Source organism: Corvus kubaryi, unplaced genomic scaffold (genome assembly GCF_017639235.1).
Source record: "Corvus kubaryi isolate FWS band 111438036 unplaced genomic scaffold, C.kubaryi_AGA036_p1.0 37341, whole genome shotgun sequence".
NCBI lineage: Eukaryota > Metazoa > Chordata > Aves > Passeriformes > Corvidae > Corvus > Corvus kubaryi.
Genome location: NW_024581112.1, coordinates 6,625,538 through 6,642,268, shown reverse-complemented (window position 1 = coordinate 6,642,268; position 16,731 = coordinate 6,625,538). Strand labels below are relative to the sequence as shown.

At 46.8% G+C, this 16,731-nt stretch overlaps 1 protein-coding gene across 1 annotated transcript in view; it reads right to left on the bottom strand.

Annotated features, from left to right (window-relative positions):
- Positions 1-4,538: 4,538 nt before the first annotated feature.
- Positions 4,539-16,731, bottom strand: part of ARHGAP31 (Rho GTPase activating protein 31) — a 60,578-nt gene continuing 48,385 nt past the window's right edge. Inside the window, exons 9-12 of the mRNA XM_042031770.1 lie at positions 15,076-15,135; positions 13,577-14,197; positions 12,931-13,241; positions 4,539-12,032 (exon numbers count right to left, since the gene is read on the bottom strand). Coding sequence (XP_041887704.1) covers positions 9,579-12,032; positions 12,931-13,241; positions 13,577-14,197; positions 15,076-15,135 — 3,446 coding nt within the window. The 3' untranslated portion in view covers positions 4,539-9,578. The remainder of the gene's footprint in view (positions 12,033-12,930; positions 13,242-13,576; positions 14,198-15,075; positions 15,136-16,731) is intronic.

The following is a 16,731-nucleotide window of genomic DNA, read 5'->3' as shown; positions in this document are numbered from 1 at the left end:
AACTGCCCCAAACAGTTGCAAGTGATACCATTGACCTATAACATAAATGGCAGCTCAAGTCAATTTGGGTTTGGGTTCTTCAAATTTGCTTTCTGCTTCTTAAGCCTTTCCCTCCCAGTGCACTTCATTATTTGTGTACTAAAAAAATCAAAGCTGTGACCAAGTGATCCAGGCAATTGTGGATCTGTGCAGAAGGGTCAAACATGCCACAGTGCATCCAGAAAAACCAAGTTTTATCTGCCTCAACTAAGGGGGTAGGAGGAGATTGGACTGATGACAGAATGATGTTGAGCAGGATATTTAAAAATTCCTGCTGAAAAATCAGAAAAAGCCATGCTTCTGAAGGCTGATTCCAGCCTCTGCAAGTTCCTTACCTGGGGTGCCGGGGAAAGGGTGAGGAGGGGATGGAGTCTTTGACAGGTGGTGATCAGGTTTATGTGTCAGCTGAGACTTGTAAAGAAATCCTGGTCAGTCTCAGCTGTTTGGATTGCTTCCTGAAGGCATGGATGTATGTGGTCTTCAGAGCAGGCTGTAGGCATGTGTGCATGAAAACTGCTGGACTAAGACATCCTGCTAAGACAGGATGAAGAAAAAAAAATGCCCCAGGTGGAAGTCATATGGTTTGTTTGCAGATTTGCTCTGTGTATTTATTCTCTGTAGGTGTGAATATTCACAGTTCTCTCTCTCTCTCTCTTCAATTCTCCCATGGAGTTACCAAATGTATTTTTAGATTATTAATTTATTGCAATATTCCCAGCTCTGAGAAATCAAGAGTCTCACTGAGAAGCATCCTCTGTTCATAATTGATGGAGTGGCATATCCTCCAATCCAGAAAGAATCCCAAACCCTCAGCTGCTCCCCTCCCACACACACAGAAACGTAACCTGGTGTTTTTCACACTGCCGAATGTTTGTGGCTGGCAGTACTGAAGGTCTCTGTTCCTTCAGGCAATGCGGCAATGTGGGGCTGCCTTTGTGTATTTTTTGCCTTGACCCCATTTTTCCAACAGGTTTTCCTACCCCTTCCTCCCTTCCCCTCACTTCTGCAGGAGACCTCTTTGCACAAACTCTTTCAGTCCCTGCTTTTCTTTACCTTGCTGGTTTCCTTACAACATACAATGGCCATTATGTGCCATACTTGCATTTGGTTACCCACCTCATTGGGAAAACTGGGAACCAGGCTGCCAGTGGTGGTCAGTATCCTCTGGCATGGGTGATTTATTCCCTTTCCTGCTCACTGCCCTGGTATCCTAGTTTTTCACATTCCTTACAGCAGGGAGTCATGCCAAGCAAATGTTTATCGGGACCAATCACGTAAAACTAACTCATAAACAAAGCCAACCCTTGGCAGCCCTGCCCTCCGTGGCAACTGGGGAAAGCCCCTGCAATGTGTGGTATGCTGGGAACCTCCTGCAAGAGCTCTCCCTGTAATCTCAGGCATCTATCTTTAGGAGATCCTGCTTCAGGAGGAGTGGAATATGACTGCTGGGGGGTTATCCTCAACAGGAAAAAAGGTGAGGGTGTTCCTGACCTCCTCAGGAGGTGAAATTACATCATAGGCAAGGGCATGTGCAGTTCTCGTATGATCACTATGATGCCTTAGGTTTTAACTTTTCTATTTTTCAAATCCTGTGCTGCCTGGTGTGTAACTCTGAAGTTCCTTGTGGCCTGTTAGCTGCAGTTCTCTCATGCTGGTTAGACATAACAAGCCTCTCCAGGTTTGCTCTTCAAGGACACCAGGCCCCAAAATGTGTAAACTAAAGCCTAGAGAAGGGGGGGGCACACTTGGGGTAATTACATCATTAACTGAAGTTATAATTGGAGAATTCACCCTGATATGCAAATAGACCAAACTTATAAAAGTGTGAAGAACCCGTGACCCAGGGTCCATCGTGGGTGTAGCCTTTTGACTGCCCAGGGTGTACCTTTGAAGGCCCTTCAGATAAATACCTCCTTTTATTCTCTTATTCTTGTCTAGCCTCTGTTTTTAGGTGGCCACCTCAGGCATCACCTAGTGAAGATAAACCCTGCAAGAGAGACAAGTGATGAGCAGTGAGCTGCTCTGGCTACCCAGAGCTGTTGCTAACTGTGAGCCAATGCAGGACTTCTCTATTTTTCCCAAAGCAACGCTCACCTTTACCAGGGTCCAGTGGCTGGCACAGAGGCTGGAGACTGTAAAGCCAAGTCACTTCAAAAAATCCCTGTAAATAACCAGCCTAGTCCTTGTACACTGTCTGACCCTTGGTGTTTAAAGTAAATTACCTCACAGTGCAAAAAAAAAGTAAAGCGGTTTGTGAGCACACATTTTTTCTGATTTATTCTTCCTGATTGTTATGAAATGTTGCCTGATATTCTTCAGACTGGTTCAACTCAATCTTATAGCTGGGTGTGGAGTTTTTTGAGTTTTACTTATCTGGAAACTTCCTCTGTTTAATAATCATCATGTGTGTTATTCTCCTTTCTCCAGCTCTGGTTGTTCCCATGTTTTTGTACCTTGTGGTTCTTTCTTAAGCAGCCACAAAGTTTTTTTGGAAGTCATTTCCTCTCACTGAATTCAAATATTTCCTGGTCTTTTCAGATAAGGGATTTAAATGACAGAGAGGTGTACCCTCTGCAGCAGATGTGCTATGGAAGAAAACAGGTCCCATTTTAAGATGGATCTGGACCCAAATTGCAAATATAATTCCTAGGAGTTGTCTAGGTTTGCAAAACGTAGTTCATCTCACACTGCAGTCTGCTAATAAAACATAAGAAAATACCTACCCTGTTTAATTATGGAGTGAGGCAAACATTAGTTTTAACACTCACACTGTCTCTAACTTCTGAGGGCAGCAGGACTTGGGCACCTCTGAGCTTTGCAGATCCCATTCATTTCTAATCCTTAACTCTGAAAGTGTTCATCCTTTACCCTTGTGGTGAGGCATGTTCTTTGAAAACTTTATCCTACTCAGATGGAATATGAACTCAGAAATCTCACTGCCTTTCTCCATCTTGGCTGTTATGATTCTGTTCTTTTTGTTGGTGGTGGTGCCTTGTGCCAGTCTCCCTTCCCCACACTGCCTGCCTCCCCTTTGCTGCCAGCTGACCTTTAGCCCCATCCAGTGGGATACCAGTAGGATGTCCTGGTGCCCAGAGCTGCTGGACTTTTGTGTTGCAGTGAGGATGCATGAGATACCAGTGTCAAATGCTCCTTGGCACTGGGCTAGGTTGACTCCTGGTTAACAGCCAGGGTGGGAATTTGCTTAATCCTGGTTTTGGCTTAGCTGAAAGTATCCAAGATGTTGTAGCTGTGGCTTCCAATACAACCTACACAGGGCATTGCCCTGAGTCAGGCAGGCAAAAGAAACTGGCTGAAATTGTGTTCAAGCATTTCCATATGTTTAAGCACCGTGATTTAGGGCACAGTGCTGACTGGAGCATGAGCCTTTTGCCTAATTTTCATAACCATGGGAATGCTGTGGGGCAGTCTGCGATTCTCCCCTTGCGTTATGGCCAAGCCACTGCTAGACTCTGTGGCACAAAGAATAGGAAAATACTGGTTCTCATACAGCAGTAATAATTGGCTCTGGCTAACAACAATTCCAGACTCCAACAAACATGGTTTTCTCTCTCAATTTGTGTGCCAGTTGCCATGGTAAGCAGGAAGCACAACCCAGGCATTTTCCTAAAGGGAAACTGAAGTCATGAAGGAGGTAGGAAAGGGAGTCAAGCCCTGAGTTCAGCAGCTGAGTAGGAAAAAAAATATTTAATTTAACCTGATGATTCATCTGCCTTTTAGGGAGAACACGGAGCAAGCTGTGCTGCAGATATGTCCACTGAGGCTACAAGCACAAGAACACCCCTCTTTTTTTTTTCTCTCTGTGTTCCCAGGATGGAATTAGAGACACATAATAACAATACTTGCTTCCATGCTACAGCTCAGGGACTGGGTCAGTGAGAGCCAAGGAACTAAATTCATAATTTGTTTAAGTTCTTGCTTGTCCTTTACAAATCAACAGAAGTGCATACATGATGCACCAGAGGCCTTCATAGTAACTTCTGTTCCAGCTTGGCTTCTGCTGTACAAGCACTGGGATCACAAAGTTTTTCCATACTCTACTCTGAGTTGCTCTGCATTATCACAGGCAAGGCAGAATTCTGCAGGTGTGCTAAATGGGAGGACATGGTAGCACACCACTGAAACTTCAGCCCGGTAGAACTAGAAATGGTAAGAAAAAAGACAATTTTTCCTTTGAAAATTTTAAAGCATTTCAGATACCATTAATTCTACAGAAATCTCCCAGCCCTCACTTCATTTTCAGAGCTGCAAAGCAAGTGCAGTTCCCATAACCTCCAATCAGAAGAGTGTGTGGTCAGGCCCTAACCTTTAATCCCCACCATCAAAGCCCGCACAAACCCAGATCAGTGCCCTGGCCTCTCACAAAACAAAAGAGGGGCTCAAACTCCATATCAGAGGATGACAAAAGCATTTGCACTGCATTCATAAATCAAATCCAGAAAAATAATAAAATGTTACAAAACATCACTAGGGCACAGATCTGTTTTTATAAAAACTCCAGTTTAATCTCATGGCTGAGACCTGGCAAAACATCTTTCTTTTGTGGCTGTTGTTTTTCTTTTCTTTTCTTTTTTAAACAATCAGGCACAGAGGCAGGCAAGTCCACACAGAGAAAAAAGCTTAACAAAACTGCAATTCATCAGAGCTAGCAAGAAAAATAATCACAAACCAGGGCCCATGGGATGGAGACAGTCCTCTTCATAGTGTCCAGCTTCCAGCCCTTCTCTTGACCTGGCAGCAAATAATATTTCAAAGGGGACTAGTGGCTGCAAGCACAAGATCCAAGGTCTAGACTGCTGCATGGAACCCTCAGAAAGTTCTTGCCTTCTGCCATCCTTCCTTTCTGGGGCTGTTGAAGTCCTACTCCATCTCCAGTTGAACTCAATGGGAAGTTTTCCATTCCTTGCTTGGAGCAGCATTACTTATCACCAAGCCTTTACATCAATTAGGGGTAAGCACAGGTTAAACGAAATCGGGATCAGCTGCAGCTTCTCCCCCCACCCCTAGAGATTTTTATTCTTTTTTTTCTAGAGATGGAGAGAAGCAAAAGGGACAACTGCAAAACCTGGGCATGCCTGAAAGGTGGTATATGCTTCAGTAGATTGCTTGCATTTTCAAGGACTGGGGAAAAGCTTGTGGTGGAAAGCTAAATCAACCCTTGAACCCTGGTCTCCCCTGATCTTGTCACTTCCTTCCCAGGGCAAGATCCTTCTGAGGAAGGCAGATTCAGGCCTTTTGCCCACCACAGATTAACCAGAACTAATTAGCTAATCTGTGGGCAAAAAGCCATTTATCTCACACTCTCAGTGCTGCAAACGTAGCAGCAGAAAACAGTCCCATGCATCAGCCCAAGTATCACAGATGTGTAAAATACTATTTAGGAAATTCCTTCATTTTAATTACACTTCCTTTTTAATACATTTATATAGAATGATCTTTTATATATATATATATAAATTTAAAAAATATTCACCATTACAGGCGTTTCAGAATCCATAAAGAAAGAAAAAAAGATATTGATTGCACCATTTGGACTCTGGATGGGGGAAAACGTTGTAGATGGATGCTCTCTAATACAGACCTAAGTTCCTCTGAAGCTCTAAAGGCAAAAGAATTAAGCACTACAGTCTTTCTGCAGTGATAGCATGAGATGGACAGCCCAGAGGACTGGCATTTATAAGGTAAAATACAATCTTCATTTCTGTTTCCTCTCCTGCCAGTGAGGCAGCTCCCACATGAGCTAACATTATCCATGCCCCTTCTTTCCATCAGGGATTCTCACCTTTGCCAGCTCAGCCCTCTCCCTCTGAACTATGTTTAAGAGAAGCTGCACCAACCCTCTGACTACATGGGAAGAATAAGTGAAATTTACTCACTTGCTTTCCACTGGTAAAAGTTCACAAGCAACACATGCTGGTGATATTTTGTCATGTCTGATACTGGGGCCATCTGCAAACTGGGGAATAGCCTTTACTTTTCACAGTCTCAGGAGAATTGAAATGTACTGCAGGGTCTCTGAAGTGATCCTTGTGGAGCTGCAGATGATGAGCCAGTCTATTTAGGAAGGTCCTTTCAGTAATACCAAGAAAAACTAGCTTGGCTCTCTTGGGCCAGACTTGTCTCCCATAAATCTGATCTATCCCTCTTCATAATGCTTCACAGATAAACAAAGGAAAAACAGAAACTAAACCCCCCAAAAAACAAAAACAATAGAAAACAAATCAAAAACTAAGAAGAAAAACCACAAGAAAGAAGAAAATCCTTTCTTAAAGAGATCAGGTCTGACCCTGAAACTGACACTGGGGATAGCTTAGTAAAGCTGGATCTCAGGAAGCTCCTGCCACCCAGGCAGCACCATTCAATGGGAGATGGCATCTGTCTTCTGGTCCTGTCCAACTCCCAAGCTCTGGTCCTTCAGGTGACTGCAGGTGCCAGTATCAGCATGGATCCATCACCAAGCTTTACAGGCTCTGCAGAAGGCTGAGTCTGGAGTGAGGAACAATGACACCTGCACAACAGGGCACCTTGCAACCAAGAACATGCTTTCATCTCTGCAGGACCTGGGGCTTTACTTTAAGTGTTCTTGATACATCAGCTGAAGGCTGGAGATGAAATTGTAGATAAGAAATGGGATCAAGCTACAAAATAGAGATATTATTACAGCATCTCTGCTTAATCAAAATCCAGGACCCAGATCTGAGTTCAGATTCTTAAACACCCTTAAAAAGTATAGTCTGGATACAGATTTTAGTTGAGGCTGATCTTTAATATCAAGTAAAGATTTCTAATAATTTTCTCTTGCAGGAGTTTCACCACTTTTGCCAAAAGCACTATTACTTACTGGAATGCTGTTAAGAGTTGAGACAGTGTATTATATACAAATTGCCAGACCTCATTTTTTGTTCATAGATCAGCTTATACGAGAATAAGGAGGGGAAAAAAATTGTTTTAACATGCCAAGGTTTCATCACATTTTCTTTTCTGTTTGATGCATTACTTCGTGAGCTTCTCTAGCTCCCTTCCAGGTGCCTTGGCAGTCAAAACTTCTAGGAACTGAGAGACTGTAAGTCCTTGCCCAAAGTAAACTATTTTGTTGATGCCAAAAAAAACTGGACATCATTTCCACAAATTTTACTTCCTCTAAAACCTTACCACAACACCTCGTATCACACCTTCCCTTTGTCATTAAGCCAGCCACAGTGATTAAAAGCTTTCTCATGAGGCAGTGCCATGTAAATGCAGTGTGGAGCTGTGCTAACTATGAGGAGCAGGAAGAACTGGAAATTCCCTAGTTTTAATAAGAGGCTGCACAGGCATATTATGGTCTGGGAGTAGAATAATACAATTGTCATGAAGCGGCATATTCTGGGCCTGCTGTCCACAGCTTGCCCAGGTAAAGCATAGGCTGCTACCTGTGAGAGAACATGGACCCAAACAAGAACTCCAGGCTCTCATCTGGTTTAGTAATCTCCCTCAACAAAACTGACAGCAGGGACTTAGTTTTCTGCTCTGTTCCCATGTGGCACTATACACAAATAAAGAGTGCAGTGGGGAGGGTCAAAGACTGCAGCTGGTGACAAGGAAAAGCCCTCATGTTTTTTCACATTCCCTTCGGATATGGAAGGAGAAAATTCTGCTGAAGATACATCGGTTGCATTTGTAGGCCCAGAATTCTCAAAAATACTCCAGTATATCTCTCCTTTAGCAATCAAAGAGTTCAGAGAGAGCCCTGTATGGGGGGGCTCAGGGCCCTCCAGCCACAATGGCACTAATAAAGTGACACAGTCAGTACAGACTAGAAGCTCATGGGTTGAGTTTACTAACCATTGGAAATTGCCAGTGCTTCAGAAAACAAAGCCCTAAACTCACATCTTTGGGGAAATTCTGGCTGACACTCATTGTGATGGCTATAGCACCTCCTAACAGTTTACTGCTTAAACTACAGCCCATCGTACCCATCTGAGGGCCTACGGACTCAGACATTTCCAGGAATGATGGCCCCTGCAAGCACATTACAGGGACAATCTCAGTGCTGGCAGCAACTGTGTTCCCATCTCCTCCGTAGTCACCAGTGACACTTAAATTGCAGAGACAGCACAGGCTGTATCTGACTTTGCCATCGCCCACAGCCATAGATCAGGCAATAGATGAGCCTGTGGTGAATGCAGAGTTAGAGGCTTTATAAAGGAAGCTTTAATTCTATTCCCACAGCAGCTGTTGCATATCTGAACATGTATTTGCCTGTAACATTAATGTTCCCTTCAGGAGAGAGTTTAATTCACTTCAAATCCCCCTCTCAGGACTTGTTCATGATCGGTTCTGCAGTCCCACAAATCATCCTCTTTACCATACTCTTAATCAATCTGAAAGCACTGAGGTCCAGGGAGGTGGCAACCAGCCACGCTCTCAAAGAAACAGTGTAAAATCATAGGAGAGGAAGTTTAAATGGAGAAGAAGCACCTGGGGACATGCCACACAGTGGCAATGAAAGACCAAGGGTCAAAGATATGTCAGTCAGGGTGCAAGAGGGCAGTAGCCCAAGGATGTGGAGATAAGAAGATCCTCTTGCTTTTGTCTGCTGTTGGCAGTGTGGAGCTCAGCTGGAGATAGCTGCAGAGGTGTCATCTGGCTTTAAGCAATGATGAAAATAGTTGATACTGGCCTTTGTTATGACCTTGCCTTGGCTTTCATTGCTATCAGCCTGAGGGGTCTCTACCACTGGGAAGCCAGCTGCACACTCATTCCTCAGCCACACGGATCTCGTGTGCCCCAGGAAGGTGTGACTGAGCACACAAAACTCATGAGCAAGACTTGGAAGACTAAAAGAACAGCTAGGCATTTCCTGTCCAGCTGCTTTCATTCCAGCCCTTGCACATGCTGGAAAGAGCATCTCCTTTGTTGCAAGGAGAGAGCTGGAGGCAGTCTCTTCAGGTTGTATGTTTATCACTGGAACATCCTTGGGTGTCTCACTCCCTGTGTGATTTGCTCATGCCAGCTTCACCTTCCTCATCAGCTATCCCCAGCCTCCTGCACTGTTTATTTACACTGATTAATCAGAAAGTCCTTCATTGGTGTCTGGGAAACAATGGTAGGAGTTCCCAAACATCTGGACTTAGCTCCTCAGCAGATGTTTTGCCCCTGCATCCTGGGCTGCAGTGCTTTGTAAGAGTGTTTCCTCTCAGCCCTATTTTCTAATTATACAGAGATTTACTTTTCCTTTTTTCCATAGGGAGGATGAGAATTTCACAGGGCTTGTTAGAAAATAGGTGTGAGAAATGCAAGTTCCCTGGGACCGGCTTACCAAAAAAACCAGACAGTGAGGAACTGGGCAGGGGAGACAAGGGGAACAAAAAGCACGACAAAGATACTGTGACCTTCCATAGCAAAAGCTTTGCAGGAAACCATAAAGGATTCAGGTCCATCTTGCAGAGAACAGTCATAACAACAGCAAAATGGCAACAGAGTTGGTCTTGGACACTCCCACTCCAACCATCACAGAAAAAGAATAGGAGAAACAGCTGCTACTCAATCTGCCTCCCACTTCGTCCATCCAGAATCACAGAGCGCCTCTGGGGCTGGTAGAAGCAGCTGGTAGAGGTCTCCAGTCTCTGGCCATTCTTGGGGATGGTCATTTTGTTCCGCAGCGTCACCCCTTCAGGCGTTGTCCACGCAGGGTCGGACAGATCGCCACAAATGGGGCTCAGAGAGGCGGTCTGAGTGGGGCTCCTGATGGGTGACAACAACACCCTGGAGTCTGCTGAGGAGCTGGGGTGGTCCATGATGGGGAAAGGGGGACTGAAGAGAATCAGACTCTGGGGCCTCCCAGGCCTAGATCTGTAGGAGGGTTTGGAGAACCCCGATGGCCTCTCTATCTTTGAAGACTGTGGGTTATCTCCAGCTGTCTCCCCACCAGAGGTGCGCTTTCGGCGCAGAACAGGGGCATCCAGAGCAGGGTGATGACTGGACTGAGACGGCTCCAGTGGAGAGCCAAGGCTGCCATGCCAAGGACAGGCTGAGTCCTTTTGAGCCGGGTCACTGTTTTCTTTCTCTGCTTTGGCTTTCTTCTCTGTCAGCGGGCTCTTGGGGGCCTCCAGGTGGCTCCATGCCACCCGTGGAGCTTGCCTGATGGCCTGCTTGGCTTCTGCTTCCTTCTTCTCAGCAGCTGGAGCAGTGTTCTGAGCCTGCAGGGGCTGGGGGATCTGGGTGTACTGAATTTTGGGCGGTATCACAGGCACCGCTCTAGCCTGGCACATCTTAATCATGAAGGAGGTCCTGACTGCTGACACGCTGACCGGGGCAGAGTTACGACGGCCAGTGGTGGCATGGGCCACTGCTAGGTAATCCAAGTCTAGATCCACGGGGGCATTGAAACGAGACCCCCAGGGAACACCTCTACTGGCAGCAGGGCAGTGTGTCGGCAGGGATGGGACAGAATCACTGCTTTTTACTTCCTTCTGCCCATACAGGAGGTTCCCAGGGGCAGATGGCATGGACAGGCTCTCAAATGTGAAGAAATCTGGGGCTGGGAGGAGTGAATCCAGGTTGAGGGATGAAGGCCTGGTCTTTACTTTGCGAGGTGTTTCTTCACCTTTATTACTCAGTTGTGACTCAGCGGCAGAACACAATGCTTTGGTGATAGTCTCTCCTCCCAGGGCAGTGTCCTGAGAGATGGGTAACTCCTCCTTTGTGTTCTTTGTCTGTGAAGAACCGCCTGGGCTATTTTGGTGTGGCAAGGACAACTTTGAGCTCCAAGGGTTTTCTTTACTCACATGCACTTTCTTTTCGTCTGTCTCTGAAAGAAGGACTCTGGAGGGTCCTGCTTTCTCAGCTGGTGCTTTCTCCCTGATAAGAGGGTACTCAGGTTTTGAAGGTTCATCTGGAGGACTTGGGCCATTCCCACCTTGCAGAGCTTTACCCAAACTAGAGGGGGACATGGGTTGTGTTTTGGACAGCTCACAAGTCCCTGAATGCAGAATGTCACTGCATGGTTGCTGCTGGTCAGTGGCATCTATGAAAGAGAAGGGGGTAGTCCACAGACTCAGCACTGTGTCTTTACTGTCCAGGGAGAGGCTGCGACTGAACCGTGGTCTAAGGGAAAGGCTTGTCTCTGCTCTCTGGCTCTGTGGGTGAAACTCCTGTGTCATTTTCTCCTGAAAGTCCTTAAAAGTGGGGGAATGGAGAGGGCTTGTAACCCACTGGTGATCCTCCCATGGCTCCACAAGTTCTAAGCTCTGCACATTATCTGTCCAGGCATCCTCATCATCCTGGTCACCAGCATCCTGGGTTCTGCTAATAGTACTGCCTTCCTTCACCTCCTGGATTCCAGCTCCACTCAGTGCCTTGGAGGAGAATGTGTCCCTTTCATTAGTAGTCATTATCTCATGCTTCTCCCTCTGAGTCTGGACTCTGGTAAGACCATCCTTTTCCCTCTGCAGCTGGCAAGTGCTATCTTTTTCTTTCCCTGATTCTGGACATGCTCCTTTGGAACAAGAAAATCCATCACTTGGGGCAATCTCACTAAATTCTGATTGACCATGAAGCTTCCAGTCGAGGGTAGGAGCGAGACATTCACTCCTGCTGTCCACCACTGAGTGGTGGTTCTTTGGAGTGGCTGTGCTTGTTGGAAGAGCGCCCAGTTTGGGTAGGGCTGAAGCACCACTCTGCTGTGCAACTGCATCAGACTGGCAGCTGGGGAGGCTGTCTTGTTGCTCCACGCCACTGCCACCAAATAAAGGCACCTGAGTTATCTGTGATGCTCTGCTTTCAGATTTCTGCTCAGCGAGTGTTGTACTCTGCCCTGGGCCAGAGGAAAGACTTTCTGTTTGTACTGGAGAAGAGAATTCAGAAACTGGGCTTGTCTTGGGGACAGCTGCTGGCAAGAGCAAGAGCTCCTCTTCAGGTTCTATAATTTTCAGTTCCTGCTGTATCTCTGGCCACAGTGGGTCTAGAAGGGCATTCGTCAGGTCCTCCTCAGTCTGAAAAACAGAAGAAATGCCATCACCTGGGAGCTCACATCTTCCAATAAATACCCCTCCATTTTCCCCAAGCAGCCCTCCCAGAACAGCCAGGCTCCTGGATGAGCACACTCACGGGTACAGAAACACAGACACACAGACTGCTACCAGTTCAAGGAAGAAAATACATCTATAAACAAGTGGGTTTATGGAGGAGAAGGTCTGAGGTGCAGCCAAAAGGAGGCCTGGACAGATACACTGAAATAGTGAGCTGAATGAGTAGCTGGAATGTTCCAGCCCATTTCTCAGCAATTCCCATTCAGGCTCACTTGGCCTTGCCAGAGAATATGCATTCCCAAACTGCACACAAACTCGAATGAATAATCTATTCAAGGAGCTATGCCAACAGATCTTTAAATAGCTGTCCAGAGATGAGTATCGCTGTAAGAAACTTGGTGAAAAGGCTTTGCTAGAGATACAGAGGAGGCAAAAAATAGTAAGAATTAAAAAAATAAAATTGTGTGTAGAGAATGGAAGTAAAAAGGACTGTTCAGGCTGCCCAGGACAAATGAGACAGCAAAATTAGAAGGGGAATTCAGAGACCACGGGTCAAAATGCTCAGACATCCGGACAGTCTCACATCTGGAGAGTCTCAGAGCAGACAGATGGTACAGACTGAAATTGTACAGTTACTGGAAAAGATGAGCAAAAGGGGACAGTAGGTAGTTACATAAAGGTAAATCACCACATGGTGACTTCATAGAAGTGAAGTAAATCAGCCCATGGTCAAGTCTTGATGCTGCTTTGCCTAAGTCACAGACTGAGTTTTCCCAACTACAGACACACAATGAAACTTTAAACAACCTCCCAGTCACTACCACGACATGGTCCCCCACCTTTCTCATGCCTTCCTCCTTACCACATCTCTTAGCCGCGATCCTTCTTCTGTCTTAGCCATCTCAGTCTCCTGCTGGTCACAGCTGCCTTCTGAGGAGACATCCTTCACCTTGAGCTGTCCCTGCTCTGCTTTGTCTGCTGGGAGTGGCCCCTTACAGAACTCCAAAGCTGGTGTTTGCTCCAAGGTGGGACTCTGCTCTGAGGACTGCTGAGGGCTGCTGGTGCTGCTTGTGCAGCTGCTTTGCCCACACATCTCCTGATTTTCTGCCGCTGGCTGTGGAGTTTCCGAGGATTCAGGTTTCCTGGCTGCCACCAGCTCCTCAGGAGGAGAGCCTGGATCAGAAACACAAACGAACAATGTAACTATTTGAGAGTGAGAACTTGTGCCCTGGGACAAAGCAGTGCCGCTAAGAGCCAACACCAACTAACAAAGCTGAAGAGCCCCCTCCAGGCACACCCAGACATTTCTGGGAGGTCACCCACCTCCCCAGACTCCTTGCTGCAACAAGCACCACCCTGGCCTGCTGTCAGAGTCAACACCCACCCTGCTGTAGGTTGGTCTCTTTCCTGCCACAAGCCAGGCTGGAGAAACCTCCACACCAGCAAGCTGCAGGGCACTTCCAGCAGCCCGACTGAGGATCCATATCCCTCTCCTTAAGACAATTTACCTCTGGATGCTGCCACTGGCAGAGTTGGCCCCGACTGTTTCTCCTTGCGCTCTGCTGCCTGCTCTGTCCTTGTGTGGGTCCCTGCCTCCAGAGCAGAGGGGCTTGTGCTCTCCACCAGAGAAGACAGCTCCTCTAGACTGGAAAGGGAATGCTTCTCCTTGGTGGGCATGCGGCAGGGTGTGCTGTTGGTGCTGATGACTGCGGATACCCTCAGTGGGACAGAGACAGCAAATGGCTCCGAGATGTTCAGGGCTTTCCTCTGGTGACGAGGGGAGGCCTCCAAGGGAAAGAGGCTGCTCGGAAAGCCTGACTTGGTGGCTGTTTCAGAGGTGTAGAACATGAGCACTCCTTTGGCTGAGGTCTGCTCATTTTCAGCATCCTCTGCTACCCGGAAAACCTTCAGCTGCTCAGGGGGTGACTTCACCTGTGGTGTCCAGGGAGGACCTTTCTCCCCAGCCAGCTCTGAACTTCCTTTGGCCCCCATGGCAGATCCTTCCCGCTCCCACTCATTCTCCTTGCTGAGGTCATATGAGCTGCCTGTGCCTCCTGTCCGTATCTTCGTGGGAACAAAGAATCCTCCAGTAGTCACTGACCGTTTGAACCTGCTTTTGTCATCCTCCCCTAGAGACGGGAACACAGGAGCAAGTCAGTGCGAAGCAAAGCACTAGCAAACAAACTTCCTCTGTGAGGAGCCCTCCTCAATCCCTCCAGGGATGAGTCCTGCCCTGGTGAACACTCACATCTCCCCAGATAGATGGAGACACTATGTACTGAAGACCTTCTGTGCTCTAGCCCTAGGGCCTCCTTCAAAATGGGCAGGCAGCACTGGATTGAATGCCCTCCAGTGGAAATCAGCTTTATTAGACACCCTTCTCTATCAGATGCAGCCAAGTCTAGGGCTACATACTGCCCACATACATACTGCCCACATACATACTGCCCACATACATACTGCCCACAATGCACACACCAGGATTTGTTAGCTTATTGTAAGCCTTTTTCATCTACGAATGGGATTTTTTGTGCCCAGAATAACCAAGAAAGAAATCAAAGCAATCCAACTGCCAATAAAGATGCAGCTAAACACCGTGGTAGTTCTCAGGTGGGTGCACTGAGATAAACAACACAGAAAAGAGTCAAAAAGGCATGCACACAGAGGTGGGGGCACACATCAGCAGCCATGGCATAAGCATATGAAGATACACAACATGGTGAGACAGACACAGACTGCAGCATCCACTGAGGCTGGTGAGGCCCTGGCACAGGCTGTCCAGAGAAGCTGTGGATGCCTCATCCCTGGCAGTGTTCAAGGCCAGGTTGGATGGGCATTGAGCAACCCGGTCTTGTGGAAGGTGTCCCTGCCCATGGCAGGGGGTTGGAACTAGGAGACCTTTAAAGCCTTTTCCAGCCCAAACCATTCTGTGATTCTGTGATCCATGCTGCTGAAAATGCAGAGCTGCAATCCTTCCCCCTTAGAGTATAGGCTGGGGGTGTCTCACCTTCCACTGGCAGGGAACACAACGAGTCCATGCTTTTTGCAGGCCGAATAGTTGCTTTTTCTGTGGAAAAAGAGTTTTAGAAGCAGGTATCAGATCCTGTGCCTTTGCAGGCTTCAGCCCATAAAGATCAAAGGCTGCATACATATAGACAGGCATGCCAGGCAGACATTTTCCATTTCCAAGCATTCCCCCATGTATCTACACCACATGGCTTATTACCCACAACACTTGTCCACACAGCTGGGGATCTGCTAGTGCTAACAACAGCTTTGCACCTGCTGGACATGTGGAGAGCTATACTTAACCCAGCCAGTCAACACCACCTCCACTCTGAAGCAGTTAAGCATCCCCAAAGCTGTCATGTGCCACTCCCCTTCCCAACTTAGTCAGGCTATTGGTTGTGGGGGACTTTTTAACTAAACTGACATAAATGCCTTCTCACCTCTCATTGCTGATAGCAAATGTTGGGTTATTTTTACGTTGCACTCCCAGTTCTTTTGCTGATGTGAGCATACCCTGCCTCCAGCAAGAACTCCAGGAAATTTCTGAGGGCAGTAAGTGACCTATTTTGCTGGCCATCCTCACTGGACTTGCTTGTCCAGAAACAAGCTGTCATTTGTTACTATACACTCTAGATGTCTGTTCCTGAGAGGTTTTGGAAGCTTGTAGCTGTTACTGCTCTGAAAAAGGAAGGGAGGTGGGGAAACGTAGCTGGCAAGGAAGACAAGTTAGTCTCTGGCAGCCCAAAAACAGTCCATGGAGATCTGGAAAATGTCTGGGAGTTAAGTTTGCTGTTTACAGAGTTGCACAAAGTAGGTAAAGCAGAAAGTGAGCAGGCTTGTTGGACTTCATTTGTTTACATAATTGAGGCTTCTAGCTCTGACTCTCACATGACCATAGGAGAAACACCAGCTACCTTTTACATTTATATGGAGTCCTGGCTACTTTTTACGTTCATAGGACGTGATGTCTTGAGCAGTGTTTCTGCTTTCCAGGAGGAACAGAATTCAAGCTGGGGAGCTGTGTAAGTCACAATTTATGCGAGTCACAGATTTGTGTGCACAGACTCAAGCTGTGCTAAAGCATGTGCTGAGTTCCAGCAGCAACTTCGTCTGTTCCCTCACTTTAGGCTGTAAGCAGAGAGCACTGAGAAGTGTAACACAGCAGCACAAAAGGTCTGCTTCTGAAAACACTGCTTCAGTGCTGAAAACTCTGCTCGTGGCTGTGCATTTGTGTGTTCCTGCTGGTGAAAATGTCCAGCCCCCTGTCACTCAGTTCTGTCCTTGGAACAAGGCTCAGCCTCCACGACCACTGGGGCTGCCGTCATTCCTGGGCCTCCTTGGGTTAGCACTATTTTGAGACAGAGTGTTCCTTATCAAGGTGAGGAGGTGATCCCATGATCAAAATAGGATCGAGAGCTATTTTGAAGTCTGTCACGAGCACCCTGTGTGAAGCCATATGTACATGCAAAACATGGGGAAGGCAGCGGTCCAAAAAGAACTGGATCCAGCACTTGGATTTCTGATCCAAATACAGCCACTCTTATATGAAGTGATAGCTAATGTTGCTAACATTAACTATTTTATTTTAAGTCTTGCAATGTTAGGCAGTGGTCCTGCAAACACCAGCTCCTGGAGTAATGAGATTATATAAATA